Here is a 15,767-nt window from a genome sequence, read left to right on the forward strand (position 1 = left end):
AATGGTTCCTAATATCACAGTTAACTACACTGAACATTGCTTTAGATATGGGCCATAAAAGAATAAAGTTTTTTGGGACAACTTGCAGTGTGTCCTTTTAGTTTTGTTGTTGCACTTTGACTCTGAGTGGTGCATTTGCTGACCAGTCGAGCCATGACCCCTGTTATTCACTTCTGCTAACAAGCACTTCTATCATACATCTGAGGAACTCCTGCAGACTCGGTCTGCAGGAGTTCAGTTTGACTTAGAACCGCTTTCATCAGTGACAGAGAGTCAAACATATTTCTTACATAATCACAGGAGGACATTCCTTGTAGCTGTGCAAGAATTAATCAAATAGACAAACTGTTTCTTGCCTAACACTTTTTCTTCTAAATAAACCAAACTTTTGGGTTTGTATTACTTGTACTAAACCTTTGTAATGCACAGAAGTATTTACTTCTCTTTGCTATACATTGAAAAAACTGGCATTAAGGAAAAACACACAAGGGTTTAAAGGACTTTAATTTTAACAAAAACAAAATTGGCAAAACAGTTCTAGGAATTAAAAGCCTAGCATTCCTTAAAGGAATGCATATTGCCTGTCATCTTTCATGCCAGAGTTTTCGACTAAGATCATCTGAGAGTGGACAGAGTTAATGCAATATCATGAAATGTGATTCTTAGAGTATGTGTTAGACTATATTAGAGTGTGAGTCAAAATTTGTCCAGTGGTTAATGAGATAATTTGCTAAAAGACAGATGCATGAACACACACAGGCAACAACATAATATTCGGCTTTTGGGAGCAGGCGATAATAAAATGTTCAAAACATGTTGAGGAGGAACTGTGAGTCTAGACTGGGTTGACAGTTCCTGTTTGCTGATAGTTTCTTGTCCAAATACTACGATAATGAAATATTTGTGCCACTGCAAGTCATCTTGAATAATTGTCAACTCAAGAATTAAATGCAGCGTACTTCACACAAAGTAAACAGTTAATTAACCCTGACTTGTTGCCCCCTCCTTTAAAAGGTAGGAGCGGGAATGTAGGGGTGAAGATGGGGGTTGTACGGTTTTGGGATGGCAGTCGTCAGTTTGGCTTAGGGAGACAGTGGGATCGCAGTTACAGCTTTTCATTAACCTGGAAACCACCTAGTTACATGGTTCATGGGCTGGTCTCAGCTCACTTGGAGGTAACAAAGGGTGTCGGGCGGCACTTTCTGCAGGGGGCTGTGTGCTTGAGGCGCCCCATCTGACTCTGATCAGAGTCCACTTCTCATTAGAGCATTGCAGAGAGCCTGCATTTCCCTTCATGTTGAGATCCTGTTACACAGGGCTCCGCCCTTACAAACATGCATGCGCAAACATACTCGCATCTAAAAGCAGCTTTCCATCAACCTTTATGCTTCCTCACAGACAGGGAGGCCACTCCTTTCTCATGTCTGCATCTGTGAGAATACCTTCCAGTTTCCACAGTTTGCACGTGATATGATGTGTCATGTGAGCCGCAGGAGTGTATTTCTTCCAATAATTCTTGACTGAACCGTAACTTTTTTGCCTCTGCTACTGCATCACACTTTCTGTCTCTGTCCTTCTTTATTTCTCTTTTCCAGACTTCCTCCAGCTCTAACTCCTCCCACTAAACAGTTTTTTTTAAGTATTTGTTTCAGTTTATCGCCAACTACCTCAGCTTATGAATCGCTGTTTTTAACATAAATAGTATGTAGAATCCATTGTTTACCCTGCTGGGGTTTTTATTTTTTGAATCCTTAGTTTTTTGAGCGATTATAAAATGTTTTGTTTTAATCCCCAGTTGGACATATGTTTGAAGGGATCTGTACTAAATTGTGCAATTCTCGAGATTGTCTTGTATGACATGACTGTCATTGTTAACCACTAAGCTTGCCAGTAGCCTGTTTCAAACCTGATTGGAAAAACCTGGTACTGGCTCTTGCTCTTTTCAGTGTCTATTGTAGTCCTACCTCCATTTCTTGACCAATGACATCCCTTTTTTTGAAGAAGAAGAAAATGTGTCTGAAAGGCTTCACCTCCACCTCTCTCCTTCTCAGTTTGCCCCCAGCTGCTTGGTGAACCCCAGTGCACTTAAGGAAGAATCCCTAACACAACCCTGAAACAGCAGGGCACAAAGCAGCAACAGCCTGATAGCTGATCTTTTCTTGTAAAGAAACAAGCAGGTCAGTAGTCAAACTGGCTCCTAATCCCTCCTGGCAATGTGAGACTTCAGGGCAAGACTTTACTCGCAAGTGTTAAGACAAACACATGTGATATGCATCCATAGTCAGAGAGTTGCTTCAGTGCATGAGAATGGGCAAGTTGTGAGTCAATTTCATGAAACAGCAGATTTTTTATGAACAGAGTAGCATATTTGACAGGATTAAATTTGATCCCTTTTAGTTTTGAGTCATGTTCTCTTGAATGTTTCCTCAGTGTTTTATTTACAGAAAACAGGCCTGTTAAGTCATCTCGCCAAAGAGATTTTAGCAAGATATGAATTGTCTATTATCAAACTACCCTGGTAACCTACTGTTCATAAATACCTATATAACACTGTATATAATTTTCATTCAGTCCTATATTAGGCTATGTTCACACTGCAGTCAAAAGTGGCCCAATTCCTATTATTTCTTGCCCATATGTGAGCTATATCTTTTTTTTTCTTTTTTTTTTCTCACAAATCAGACCCAGACCACTTTCATATGTAATCCTGTAAACACAGCGTTGTGCCTTACAGCTCAGCTCCCTTTTCATCACAACGAACTGGTACAGAGTACACAATACTGTGGAATCTGCACCGATACCGTCTGTAAATCTCACATTCTATTTTTTTCTCACATGTGAACAAGACCCTGAGATACTTCAACCCCTCCACTTGAGGCAGCACCTCATTCTCAAACCCAGAATATACAATTTTGAGAGAATTTAGTCAGTGATCCAACTTACACGGCAGGAATCCAACTTGAGTGTCCAAAACGTATGGCCTCAGATCAGATGACACGACTACAAAGTCTATCATCAATCTGCGGCCTAGGGTGTCCTGGTGCCACATGCACTTACAGGCACCCTTATGTTCAAACACGGTGTTTGTTATGGACAAACTGCGGCTAGCACAGAAGTCCAACAACAGAACACCACTCAGGTTCAGATCAGAGTGGCTGTTCTTCCTAATCATGCCCCTCCAGGTTACACGGTCATTACCCACATGGGCATTGAAGTCCCCCAGCAGAATGATAGAATCCCCAGCTATAACACCATCCAGCAACCTCATTAAGGACTCCAAGAAGGCTGGGTACTCTGAACTGCAGTATGGTGCATAGGCACAAACAACAGTCAGAGCCCGTCCCCTCACCCAAAGGTGCAGGGAAGCTACCTAATTTTGGAGTATTTTCTTAAGAACAATTTAAAAAGTACAGACAAGGAGGTTGGAGTGGTGGCAGTGAAGTAAAATTCAAGTCTTTATTTAAAAAAAAAAATAAATCTGATTCAACTTTTTTTATTGCTTTAAATGTTTGACTCACAATTTAGTTGCCCACCACATTTACCTGGTTAGTTAGAAATTAACGCTATTTACAGGATCTTTTAAGACAGAATTTATATTGGGAATTGCTATCCTCTTTGTTAAGTAAAGAGCTGGAAAGAAGGACTGTTAATGCGCCTCTAAACCTGCAATGAAGGTACCCACAGTTTCACATTGATGTGTGAGTTTGAGACATCTGATACAGTGAAACACTGTGGTTTTTAAAGTTGTCCTGTTCCTAATTTTGTTCTGCAACATTCGTTTAAAAACATGCACCAATTCAACATTGAGTCTTGTTTGTTAGCGCTGGTTAAATATGTATTTGTTATGAGTTAGCGTTTTGGTTTTACACTGTTTTTAGTGATCGACTACATTTGACATACCTTTGACAAACTGTAGCCACATCTCTTTGGTTTTAATATGTATTAAAGTTGCGTGTACAAATGAAAATGTTTAAAGGGATGTTTTTATAAGTACATTTTTTTGTACATATTCATAACTGACTTATAAAAATATACTGTAAAACTCACAATTTTTAATAGATTCATTAAACTGGAATTGATTTACATCTCTCAAAATTGGAAAATGAAATACCTTTTCAGTTTTTCCACAGTTTTCCCTGACTGCAGCCTTTGATAAAATTTTGGTCATCAGTTACTGTCCAGAAAACCCTTTCAGAAGTAAACATAATTTATAAGACACAAATAGTTTTGTGTGATGTATGTTTTTTTAAAGTCTGTTGATTCCTTTTTTTTCTACATGCAACCCACAATTTCAAAATGTTCAAATAACTGCACATTTAAAACATTTGTTAGCCATAAGAAAATATAACTATGAAAAAAACAAAAAAAAAAAACTATTTTAGGTTTTGTTGATGTAGAACATAAACCACAGAGAAGAGAGGACTGATTGATTTTAATTCAGTAACAATGTTGTCAAAATTTGGTCATATTAGTATTTGTCATCAAGTGATTATGCAAATGACTTTTATTATGTGCACTAATATCCTGACAGTGCAGAGAGATATATTTTCAATTGTTCTCTAATTTCAAGCTCTGTTTAATACCTTTATTGTACAGCCTGCTCGGAGTTCTGATGGCACCACTGAACACAGCTGCTGCCAGAGTTAGAGAGGAGGAGCCAAGTTTTACTGTTGTGTTTACAAGCAGTCACGGGAATCTGTGCTTTGCATGTTTTTAAGCCTGAGTGAAATTTTTAACATGTATAGTTCTATTGTTGAAGGTATGCAAAATGTCCTATGATGATAATGTATGCTGTATGTGCCAGTGGTGAGTATCAGACAGCAGCAAGTCAGTTTCAACTTATTTGTTAGTTTGGTTTGTATAAACAAGATGAACAAAGGCTACTTAATGAGGACATCTCTGTTGCTCTGATAAAGTCAACCATTTTGGAATTACAGGCTGACAACTTTCCGTCTGTTCTGAAAACAAACAGCTGTCTCCAAATAGTTCATGGCAAAATTATAAATAAAGATCTTGCGCAATCTGTTAGTGCTCAGAATGGGTTATGGAGATTAGTCCCAGGAACTGCTACACCAAATGTTAGGTTATTATCTATAAAAATGACTGTGTTATATCCATTTTCTAATTTTTAAGATGAGTTGGCTGTGGCAGCCATCTTGAATTGGGTGGACTCCAAAAGTTAATCAATTGTGGATGTACATTCAATGACTACTTTTCCATAGTTTTAAATAAAACTTGTACTATGATTTATAAGATATTTTGCCAACAAACACACATGCATGGGCACAGGTAAAACATTATTGTCCATTGGTGATCAAAAAGTGCTTTAATTTGCCTTAGAGTGTGAAAATTTGCATTGTTCACCCAGTGTGTTGACGACTAATAGAAAAAATTACACTCAGCCAATTTGTAATGCTAACATGCAGCATACCTGCGATTCTTTGAGAGGTCCATCTTTTTATGGCACATCTAGATGTTTCAAAATGTGGAGATCAAAATAAAGAACAAAATAGTCATTAAGGTTTGGCTTCACTAAGTTCAAATGGAGTTTTAAACAATAATGACCCTTGTTCTGACTTTCGCTAAAACTGAAACATCTAAATTTACCAAAAGATTATTAGAATGGATCATCTCTGGAAGAGCCTTGTAATGGAAAACAACTTTACCTATTTATCATTGTGTTATATTGCTAAGTATCTAATAAAGACAGATGCCAGCAACATAAACTTTAAAACTCTAAGTCATTACTTTTAATGTTGTGACAGATGTTGGTGTAGTTACTCACAGATGTGGGACAACAGTCCCAAATGGATTAACACAGAGACAGGTAATGTAGTTTTAGACAGAGGTATGCATATAGAACAGATCAGCATGTCAGTGGAATTACAGATCACCTGTAATCATGGTCATTGAGGGGCTTTTCATTCTGGTACATTCCAGTACTCTAATTACAGAGTACAAACGTTTGATTTTACTTAGACCCTGACTGTGCTTCAACCACAATTCTGACCCCCTGCTGCCTCCATCTCAAAACTCACACATGAACGTCTCTGTCTTATATGTTAATTCCAGCACCACTTTTCCAACTTGGAGGCTTTTTCTAAGACGACAAAAATAGGAGTTGCTCTGATACAACTATACTTGGAATGGTTTTGCAGTTTCAGAGAGTAGTTATCTTTTCTCACTGATGGCATTTACATTTTAGATCAATAAAACAATTAAATCAGTTAAAGGTCTTTTATTCCAGAGGTTTAGACTAAGATATTTTTTTGTTGAGAAATGACAGTTTTAGCCATTTCAGTCAAACATTGAAAATAACTGATATTTTGCTAACAGACCAGCAGAGTAGACTTGAGCAGTTAATTACAAAGTTCTGAAAGCAAATCTTGTTTGATCAGTTCCCGCTCTGTGTATGTCCTAGGAATGTTTCTCAGCTACGAATACACAATTTTTTAGCTTGTAGCTTTATAATTAATAAGTTATAAGTCAGTTTCGTGTTTTCTAAAGTTGCTTAGTTGTTGTGGCCATCTTGATTTGGAATGACTCAAAGGTAATCAGTTGTAGATGTTTATCCATGTGTTCAAATCGGGGTTCATGAGAAATTTAGCTAACGTTACAGACAAATAAACACACATGCTCACACAAACTATCATCTTTGGCGGTGGGTAATAACAATCTATTTTTACATAACATTTTTACCTGTGTTAGTTGAAATAGGTTTTATCAGTCATCCATGTTATCAAGGTACGTAAGTGTTTGTAAATATCTTAACACAGCTAAGACATGACTTGATTTTTGACCACAATAAATGTTCCCTGACTTGTTTTTTTTACTTTTGTGTGCCTGTTGACACCTACAACAAAGTTCTGAGCCAAGTTTGAAAGAAGACATTGCAGTGAATTATTACCGCATCTCAGGTTTCTCCTTGGAAACATGCAGAGCAGTTTGCTTCTGTCTGGAGAGTGGAGTGTTAGAACCAGTTGTGACCTGCTGTCAGAGGAGCCTCCGAACATCAAAGTGGTAGCTTAGTGTAGACAGTTGAACTAGTCATTTTACCTCATTTTGGCTGTTATCATCAAGAATTAATTCATGAATTTGTAATTTTGTTTCATTATTGAATTACAACCCCAGTAAAGAAAATGTTGGGACACTGTGTAAAATGATAATAAAAACAGAATGCAATGATTTGCAAATCCCATAAACCCATATTTTATTCACAATTAAACATAGTAAACATGTCAAATGTTAAAAGTGAGAAATTGTATCATTTTTTTAAAAAGGTAATTTTAGATTTCATGGCAGCAACACTTCTAAAAAAGCAATTGGGATGGAGCCATGTTTCCCACTGTGAAGCATCCTCTCCTTTTAACATCAGTCCGTAAACATCTAGGAAGTGAGGAGACCATCTGCTGGAGGTTTTGGAGGGAATGTTGTCCGATTCTTGGCTGATGTAGGAATCTAGCTGTCCTGAGTCTTCTTTAGTGGGTTTTTCATTTTATGATGCATCAAATATTGTCAGTTGGTGAGACTGCATGCAGTTTAGTTCAGCACTGGGACTCTCCTACTATGAAGCCATGCTATTGAAATGGATGCAGGATGTGGTTTAGCATTGTGTTCCTGAAATATACAAGATCTTCCCTAAAAAGATGTCATATCGATGGGAGCACATGGTTTTCTACAACCTGTACATTCCGTTCTGCATTATAGTGCCTTTTTAGATGTGTAAGCTGACCATGCTATAGGCATTAATGCACACCCATACCATCAGAGAGGCCTTTGAACTGTGTGCTGATAACAGGCTGGATGCTCCCTCTCCTCTTTAGTATGGAGGATGTGGTGTCTTTGGTTTCCAAAAAGAAATTCAAGTTTTGATTCCTCTGACCACAGATCAGTTCTCTTTCCCTCAGTCCATTTTAAATGAGCTTTGGTCCAGAGAAGACAGCAGTGTTTCTGGATGGTGTTCACATCTGGATTCTTCTCTACATGATAGAGCTTTAAGCAGCATTAGTGGATGGTACAGTGAACTGTGTTTACAGACAACTTTAAAGCATTTGGTCAAGGAAAGTTACTGAGACCTATTGAAATATATTTTTTTTCTTTTCAATCTTGATTTGTTCTTCTTTAATCAGCCAGTTTTTATTTCTCAAAATAAATAAAATTTTCAGTGATTTCTAGATTTTCTTTATGCTGATTTATGCATCTTCTTCCTATGGGTCATAATGTACAAAAAGATATCTGAAAAAGGTAATTGGTCCCATCGCACAGGGAAACAGTGGAGTTTGTTCTATTGATGTGAGAGAGTCCAAACACATTTAACTATGTGTTGTAGCTGTATCAGTAGCTGAAGTAACCTAATGGTCATTATTCACATTACATAGAGTGTTCCAAAGACCTGGACACTGCCAGATCCAGAATGTCCAGATCTAACAATGCTGATGTAGATTAATAATTGTGAAAATTAAAGGCTCTTGAAAATAACATTACTTCCGATCTAATGCAACATTGGGAGATGTCACATTCAGAGTAAATGATAAATGGCTTGCACTTGTATAGCACTTTATCTACAATCATTCACCCATTCACACACTGTGTATGTTGTGAATGACTCTCACTTACAACATCAAATTTTAGCTCAATATCTGTAGATTTGTCAAAACTATAGCCATTTTTGTGTTTTGTAAGGTCACTTGGCTGTGGCAGTCATCTTGAATTAGATTGGCTCCAAAAGGTAATCAGTTGTAGATGTACAGCCAATAAATACATTCTGAATGTTTCACTAAATTCTGTCCAGTTTTTCATGAGATATTTTGCCAATCCACAAACAGAGTTTACACTAAATAGTTAATTGCAAGATTTTTTAACAACAATCTTGTTATCTCTTAGCACTTGGATAATGTGTTGTGGATTAGTCTCAGCTACTGATACTATGTCAATATATGGGAAATTGATTGGGTTATAGCTTTTTTTGTTATTGCTAAGGTCAGTTAGCATAATGATGGCAAAATTCTAGGTCTACAAACAGTAATTACTTTTGCAGGTGCCAAAAAAATTTATCCAGTAGTTCATGAGATTTTCTGGTAACACAGACACTGGCTCAAACATAATCATTCACCTTGCCTTTTCAGCGGCAGCTTCTAAGATGTGTACAAGTCAAGTTGAGGAGGTTAAAATGTGGATGTAGGTGGGAAACAAAATCATGTGCATGGCCTAGAATACAGTTTTGCAAGTCATGCACACAAAAATATTTTATTTTCCAAAACTTTGGCTGTGCAAAACATGGTTGCATAGCTTGCTGGTTACTTGGCCACAAACACTCAGAATTTAGTGAGATTGCAATGGAAAATTCACCTATTTTTTTTTTTTTGGGTTGCCAAATAGTCTTAAACAGTTGCAGCCCAATGAGACACTGGTTTACCTGGTCTGGTCTGACCAGACTCTGACAGCCTGTTATTTCAAAGCATCAGTGGTTTATCACTTCCTCTCTGCTCACATCTCCTCCCTTTGACTTTTTTCATATATTTTGCTACAGAGCTCTGTTTTTATTGGCTGCCTCCTGGTAAGCTTGATTTACCTCCTGTCATATACTCAGTTCATCTATGTGTGGATTTTCTGTCCAATTTTTTTTTGTTATTGGAGAAGGTGAGGATTCACAGAAAAATGCACCAAATTTCACTAGTTTAATGTTTCATGTTCATAAGGTATAAATTGTGTTATTCATAAGTTATGAATCCAGAAAGCATACTTTGGTTACCTCAAATGGTTACACTAACAGTGAGATAGCCATGTTGGATCATTTAGGCCGGAAAGTGGTTCTGACCTTTAAGTACCAATGCAATGGACTTTTACTATTTTATGACCCTGCTCATTAAAATTAACAATGTAGTTGTAAAAAAAATAGATTTCTCCTTTATGTTACCCTCTGGATTGTCTTACCCACTTCAGATCTAACACAAGAAATTGCTCAACTCTCATTCCTCTCTTTAGTGCTTCTTTTATTTCTCTGTTTTTGTCAAAGCTTTTGGCTCCAAGAGAAGACAAAGCAGAAAAGGAGGATCTTTTTCTGACCCAAATAGACAGTTTGGTCCCGTCCACACAGGAACAACAAATCTTCAAACATCACTTTACTGTTTTTGTGTGGGCACACAACTTTCTGAAAACAACCATTTTAACACCACTGTAGCACTACAGTAATGAGCATCTGCAAATTCATTGTAGTGACAATAAAGACATCTTGTCTTATCTTATGTGACACAAAGTAGAAGTTATTGTCATTGTCAGTCCACAAACAAGATTGGGTTTTTGCTGCCATTGTTGTCTTTTATATACCTTTATTTTATATTCTAAAGTAGATAGTTGTCACTCATATATTAGTCATTTAATATAGCGTATTATGCTAAAAAAAAGTTGTTTTTTTTAATCTGACCTTCCACTGTAAAAGTTAAGCCCTTATGCCTTTTTCTTTTGCTCGAACTAATAGCCCTTTACCCTTTCCTGTAGAGATTTTTAAATACAATCATTACTAAACATCACCTCAACATGACAGTTACTTGAAGATGAAGCGTATCTTGTTGGCCACAGGTTCAAGCCCATTACCATCAGAGTCAGAGCTGACCTGGTCACAGAATGCCCTCAAACACTGCACTTCTATCCATAAAAACACAAACTAGGCTAAAGCCTGCCACTTTGCCCTGATTTACCTTTTGGACTTCTTTGTGGTTGCCTATCATTTGCACTTTTATAGGCTCTGGAGGTCAGTTGTGAACGGGGTCTTTTGGATTATTTCCCCCAGTGTGCTTGTCTTGTTTCCAACCTACCCTCACCCTCACCTTCACCTGAGCAGCTCTGGGCCTGTAAAGCTCAAATACAGGGAGAGTCAAATGTGAATGAAGGGGAAAGGTGGTAGTGGTAGGGTATCCTGATAAATGTCCACATCTCATCTCTTCTGAGTACATTGTATCTCTATTTGCCTTCTCTAATGATTAAAGAAGATGCCTCATACTGTATGATTTTAAAGAAAATACTCTGAGGATTTTCTTTAGTCTTTTTGTCTGCAGAGTTTATGATCTGCCTGGCAGTGTCCAAGGCCAAGAGAAGCCACCAGAGGCATACACCATACATGTTGCTTTTTTTCATCCAAGCAGTATATCTTCATATTCACTGAGATCTTTCTAAATGAAAGCAGAACTTTTTGTCTGTAAATTTAGGCAGGATCGACTGAGGTTTTGCATCTTATTTTCCACAGTTTGTTGCTGTGAAAAGTAACATTAGAAGCTTCCTAGCCAGGGGCTTGACAGTTCCCCTGCTGCCACAAGTACTTCTATTCCACCCTATTATCTCCTACTCCCTGGGCCTTCTGTTTGGTCCCTGGCTTTTATAGGAGGGTAGGAGAGGGCCACGAGGAAATGAGCTGACCTCAGGGTCACAAGTGGAGTCAGGGGGCTGGAACTGGACCACAGCCCTGCCAACCTCACTTTCTAAGGCCTGATTTGGGTTGAAGTAACAAAAGAAAAAAAATATTTTGGGCGAGACTGGGGACAGGGTGCCTTCTGTGCTTGGCCCCACAATCGTATGACTTTAATTAAGCCAGATTTGACATTGTTTACAAGTCCCAGTAGTCTTAAATCTTCTGGCTCTTTGCCCTCCTTCCCATACCCTTTATTTCACTATCCCCTCAAACTTTGAGCTCTTTTCTTCCTCTCTTTAATATGGTGTCAGACATCTATTTATTATGCTGTTTTAAATGGTTTTCAGGAACCAGTTACAAGCTATTTGGGAATCCACCAAATAGGATTTGAGGGACGCCCCTCCAAGATGTCAATGTGTTAGCGATATGAAAGGCCGCTCACCCCACTAAACTACCCCTCTACTGGAACCTGGGGGCTCTTTATGGCCCCATCAGGCACCCGCATGGACGACTTACTGCTGACCTGTTGACCCGGCAGTTGAAGCCATATGAGGAGGGAATCTTTCTCTTGTCCCATAACACTTTTTTTTCTTCCCTCAGACTCACTGACGTCCTTTTTTAAAGAAAGATTTTGTAACATTCCAAGTTCCCATTAATGTTGATTTCATTCATTCATTTATTTATTTATATCAGTCTTTTAACTGAATGTGTAACTAGTTTAAGATCATTTGGACCATTTTTCTTGCTGTTGCTTCTTTTTTGTTTGGTAAAATTTTGAGATTCATTAAAAGCTCATGACACACAACAGTCAACATTTTTTTTTTTTTTAACAAATCTTTGTTTTGGCCCATGACTGTTTTCATTTGATTAAAATGAAGAGTGTAGCAAAATATCTCATGAATCACTGAACAGATTAAAAAAAAAAAATCATTGGGTGTACATCTGTAATTGATAGCTTTTGGAGTCAACCCGACTTAAGATGGCCGCCACAACCAAGTGATCTTAGCAAACAAAAAAAATGTTTATAATTCAGTCAGTTTTATAGATATTGAGCTAAAATTTGATTATTTGTTAGTTGAGACTGATCCCCAACTCATACTGTCAGCTTATTCTATTTTAAATAAAATAGTTATAACTCTATTTCTCAAGCTATGTTTATCTTATTCTACAACTCTGGCATTAAATGCAGCGGGTGATATGCATTCCTTTAAGGAATGGTTGGCCTTTTATATATTATAGAGGCATGATATTTGTTCTTTTTTATTTACTGTCACACTGTTTTCATATGTAAAAGATTAATATGCATCTCACCAGATTTTATCAAGTAAGTGACTGCAGACTTGCCAAACATAAAAAACTCTCCAACAATCCCCATTGTTTTAAAAATGTACATGCATTTGAACACCTCTTACGACTGGCTTACTGGCATGTTAGCAGCCAATAAGCCCACTGCAGAAAACACAATCCTGGGGTGTTGGGTTGCTAATTGGATCAGTTGGGTTAAATAAATGTTTAAGTTTTCCCGTGTACTGACGTGACCTAGTGTTAGAAGACTCTTGTTTTGCCGAACAGGAAAAAAGCAAACGAAAGAAAATAAAGAGGAAACAGAGCTCATAATTGATAACATCCATTTTGTTAAGTGTATTTTTCCACACATGTCAAAGTTGTTTGAGTAAACAAAAGCACATTTGTGCTTAAAAAAAATGCTGGGTGAAATACGTTGAGGTTTAATAAAAACGTTGTTGTTTCAGGTTCCAAATCCAAAGAGGAGCTGGTGACCCCACCAGCTATAAGAGTCTGGGAGACTGCTTCAGGACAATCTTCCGTAAAGAAGGGTAGGTCATTAACAACCATTTTTGACTACTACTACAAAAAGAACAAATTATCAAAATAAACTTAAATTACTCATACCATTTTTCAGGATGTTAAACATTTCCCTGTTTTTCTTCCAGTGAGACCTTAGAGTGGCATTAATTACTTTTCATAATTAGTTAACAAATATTATTTTTTTCAAATAATTATTACACAGTTAAAATGTCCGCAAGAATGTTGTGTTCTAGAAAAAATTAATTATCCTTTTGTGTTCTTGTCAAATTTGACTATTTTAGATGTTTTCATTCTGGAAAAAACAGGTATTTCTTTTGAAATGATTATGCAGGATTTCTGACTTTGTACACATCTGAACAGACCAACTCAATCTGCATCATTCTCATTTATTTTGGGATGTTTTATTCAACTTTGTTACAACCCTGGTGTTCCTGGTCAAAAATTACCAATGAGTGTGTGAGACATTAGGTGTAAAATCATGCTTCAGCAGATTCAGCATAATTTCTATCTCACACCCTCAGGTGCGTATGTATTTTAGTGGACACACACACACACACACATACTCACAAGTCTGTCCCACTATCTTTGCGGGGACTTTCCATTGAGTTCCATACATTTCTACAGCCTAACCCTGACCCCCACACTAACCCTAACTATTACCAGTACATAGCTAACCCTAAACCAAACCTAAACTCAGTTCACACCTTAGTCCTAAACCTAACCCCTAACCCAAAAACATAATTTCTCCTCGTGGGGACCAGGCTTTGGTCCCCACAAGGAGCAGTCGATCCTCACAAGTTATTATATGTTAGAAAAATTGTCCCCACAATGTAGGCAATACAAGTCCCCATACACACACTCACACACACCTCACTCCCCTTTTAAGCTTCCAGAGCAGCACCCGCAGGAATCTTTCTCTAACAAAATCTTTCCCACATGGGAACCACACCTGTTAACATTTTTACAAACAATCGCAACATTGTCTCAATCATATCTACTGTATATAGAACCTATCTGTCAGCTTTAGTATAAAAAAATGTTTTTTGAGGCCTTGCTCACAACTCATTCTGTGGCAGCTCAATGACTAAAGATATCCTGTTACTGAGACCCTCAATCAGATCTTGTATTGTGAGAAGAGAGAGGCCTGAAACCTGACATGAAAGATGCTATAAAGAAGAAAGCGTCAAGTTTAAGATGATAGAGAATATGATCCAGACCAAGAGACAACCAATGTGGAACAATCCAGTGATGATGAAGAGAGTTCTGCTGAGATTGCTGTTATGTTCTGTTATTTTTATTACAGACTTCAGACAATAATTTTATCACAGGGTTAAAATTTCCACTGTAATGTCTTCTTTTCACTAATAAAGTCAGACTGGTCAGTGTAGTTTGGGAACAAAAAAAATCTTATAGCTACTGCTTTAAAAACAAACATCCCTAAAAAGGTACTTTTGGGTCATAAAATTACGATGGCAGAAAATAACACTTTGTAAAAATCTCTGTTTTTGGTCACAATTTTATGAAACACACTAAATTATTTAATGGTAATTCTAATGATTGGTTGAAGAGCTGAAGGTCTTGTTAGTTTGGTTGCTTCCAAAGGTTAATATGTGTGTTGGCTTCAAACAGTATCATGCAGCAAGCTCCTCTTCTCTGCAGTTCTCCCTGGATAAGAGTAGACTAACTAAAGACAGTCATCCTGCTGTGCTCCCTCCTCCTCCTCCTGCTTTGTGACAGCTCTGTGAGACAGTGCAGGTGGAGGAAAAAGTGTTTGCCACTCGCTATGTTTACGGCGAGTCGACAGCTTTACTGCGGATATAAAGTTGATCTGCTGTGAGGTGTGAGCGAGCACGCGGTGAGAGGGCGGTTAGTGACAGTTGGAAATCCTCATTTGGCTGGAGTTTATCAGACACAGCTATCCCACTATAGTAGCTGTGCTGTCTTCACACCCCCCTCCCACTCACAATAACTCTGTCATTTAACACCTTTGTTGACACATTTTTTGAGTTGGTTTTTGGGGAAGTTGGTCCATAAAACTTTCCAGAGCGCAGCCGGACACAATAAAATTGTTTCTAAATTACATCACATCATCAAAATAATTTGGGTTGGAGCGTGGATGGAGTCAACTGACTTTGAGTTCACGGAGCAAAGCACTGGTATGTGTCAAACAGTCTCCAATAACTAGAGATCCACTTTCTTGTCGGCCAATTATCTTTTTACAGTATATTTTTGCTGAGTCTATAATCACCATCCATTAGCACAATGGGACTGCATCCAGACCAAACCACTTACAATTTATACCGTTAATGTTAAACCCAGCTGTTGTAGAATTATTATTAAAAATAAACATTCCCACCCAACTTATGGCAGCACTCAGCTAACACCAGACCTCACACTAAATTGATGAGGAAATTCTAGTTTTCCTCTGCTCAGTGATTAAAATGAAGACTTGAGACAAGAACTAAAGTTATGGTATTCACTTTGTTATAGCAGTAAGGTATATTTGAACATTTGTATTTAAGGAAACAGAAGGAAA

General features: G+C 37.6%; 1 protein-coding gene across 1 annotated transcript in view; it reads left to right on the forward strand.

Annotated features, from left to right (window-relative positions):
• slc25a21 (solute carrier family 25 member 21) overlaps window positions 1-15,767 on the forward strand; it is a 132,226-nt gene that overhangs the window by 83,533 nt on the left and 32,926 nt on the right. The window contains exon 4 of the mRNA XM_017421471.3: window positions 13,156-13,239. Coding sequence (XP_017276960.1) covers window positions 13,156-13,239 — 84 coding nt within the window. The remainder of the gene's footprint in view (window positions 1-13,155; window positions 13,240-15,767) is intronic.

This window comes from Kryptolebias marmoratus, linkage group LG10 (assembly GCF_001649575.2).
Source record: "Kryptolebias marmoratus isolate JLee-2015 linkage group LG10, ASM164957v2, whole genome shotgun sequence".
Lineage (NCBI taxonomy): Eukaryota > Metazoa > Chordata > Actinopteri > Cyprinodontiformes > Rivulidae > Kryptolebias > Kryptolebias marmoratus.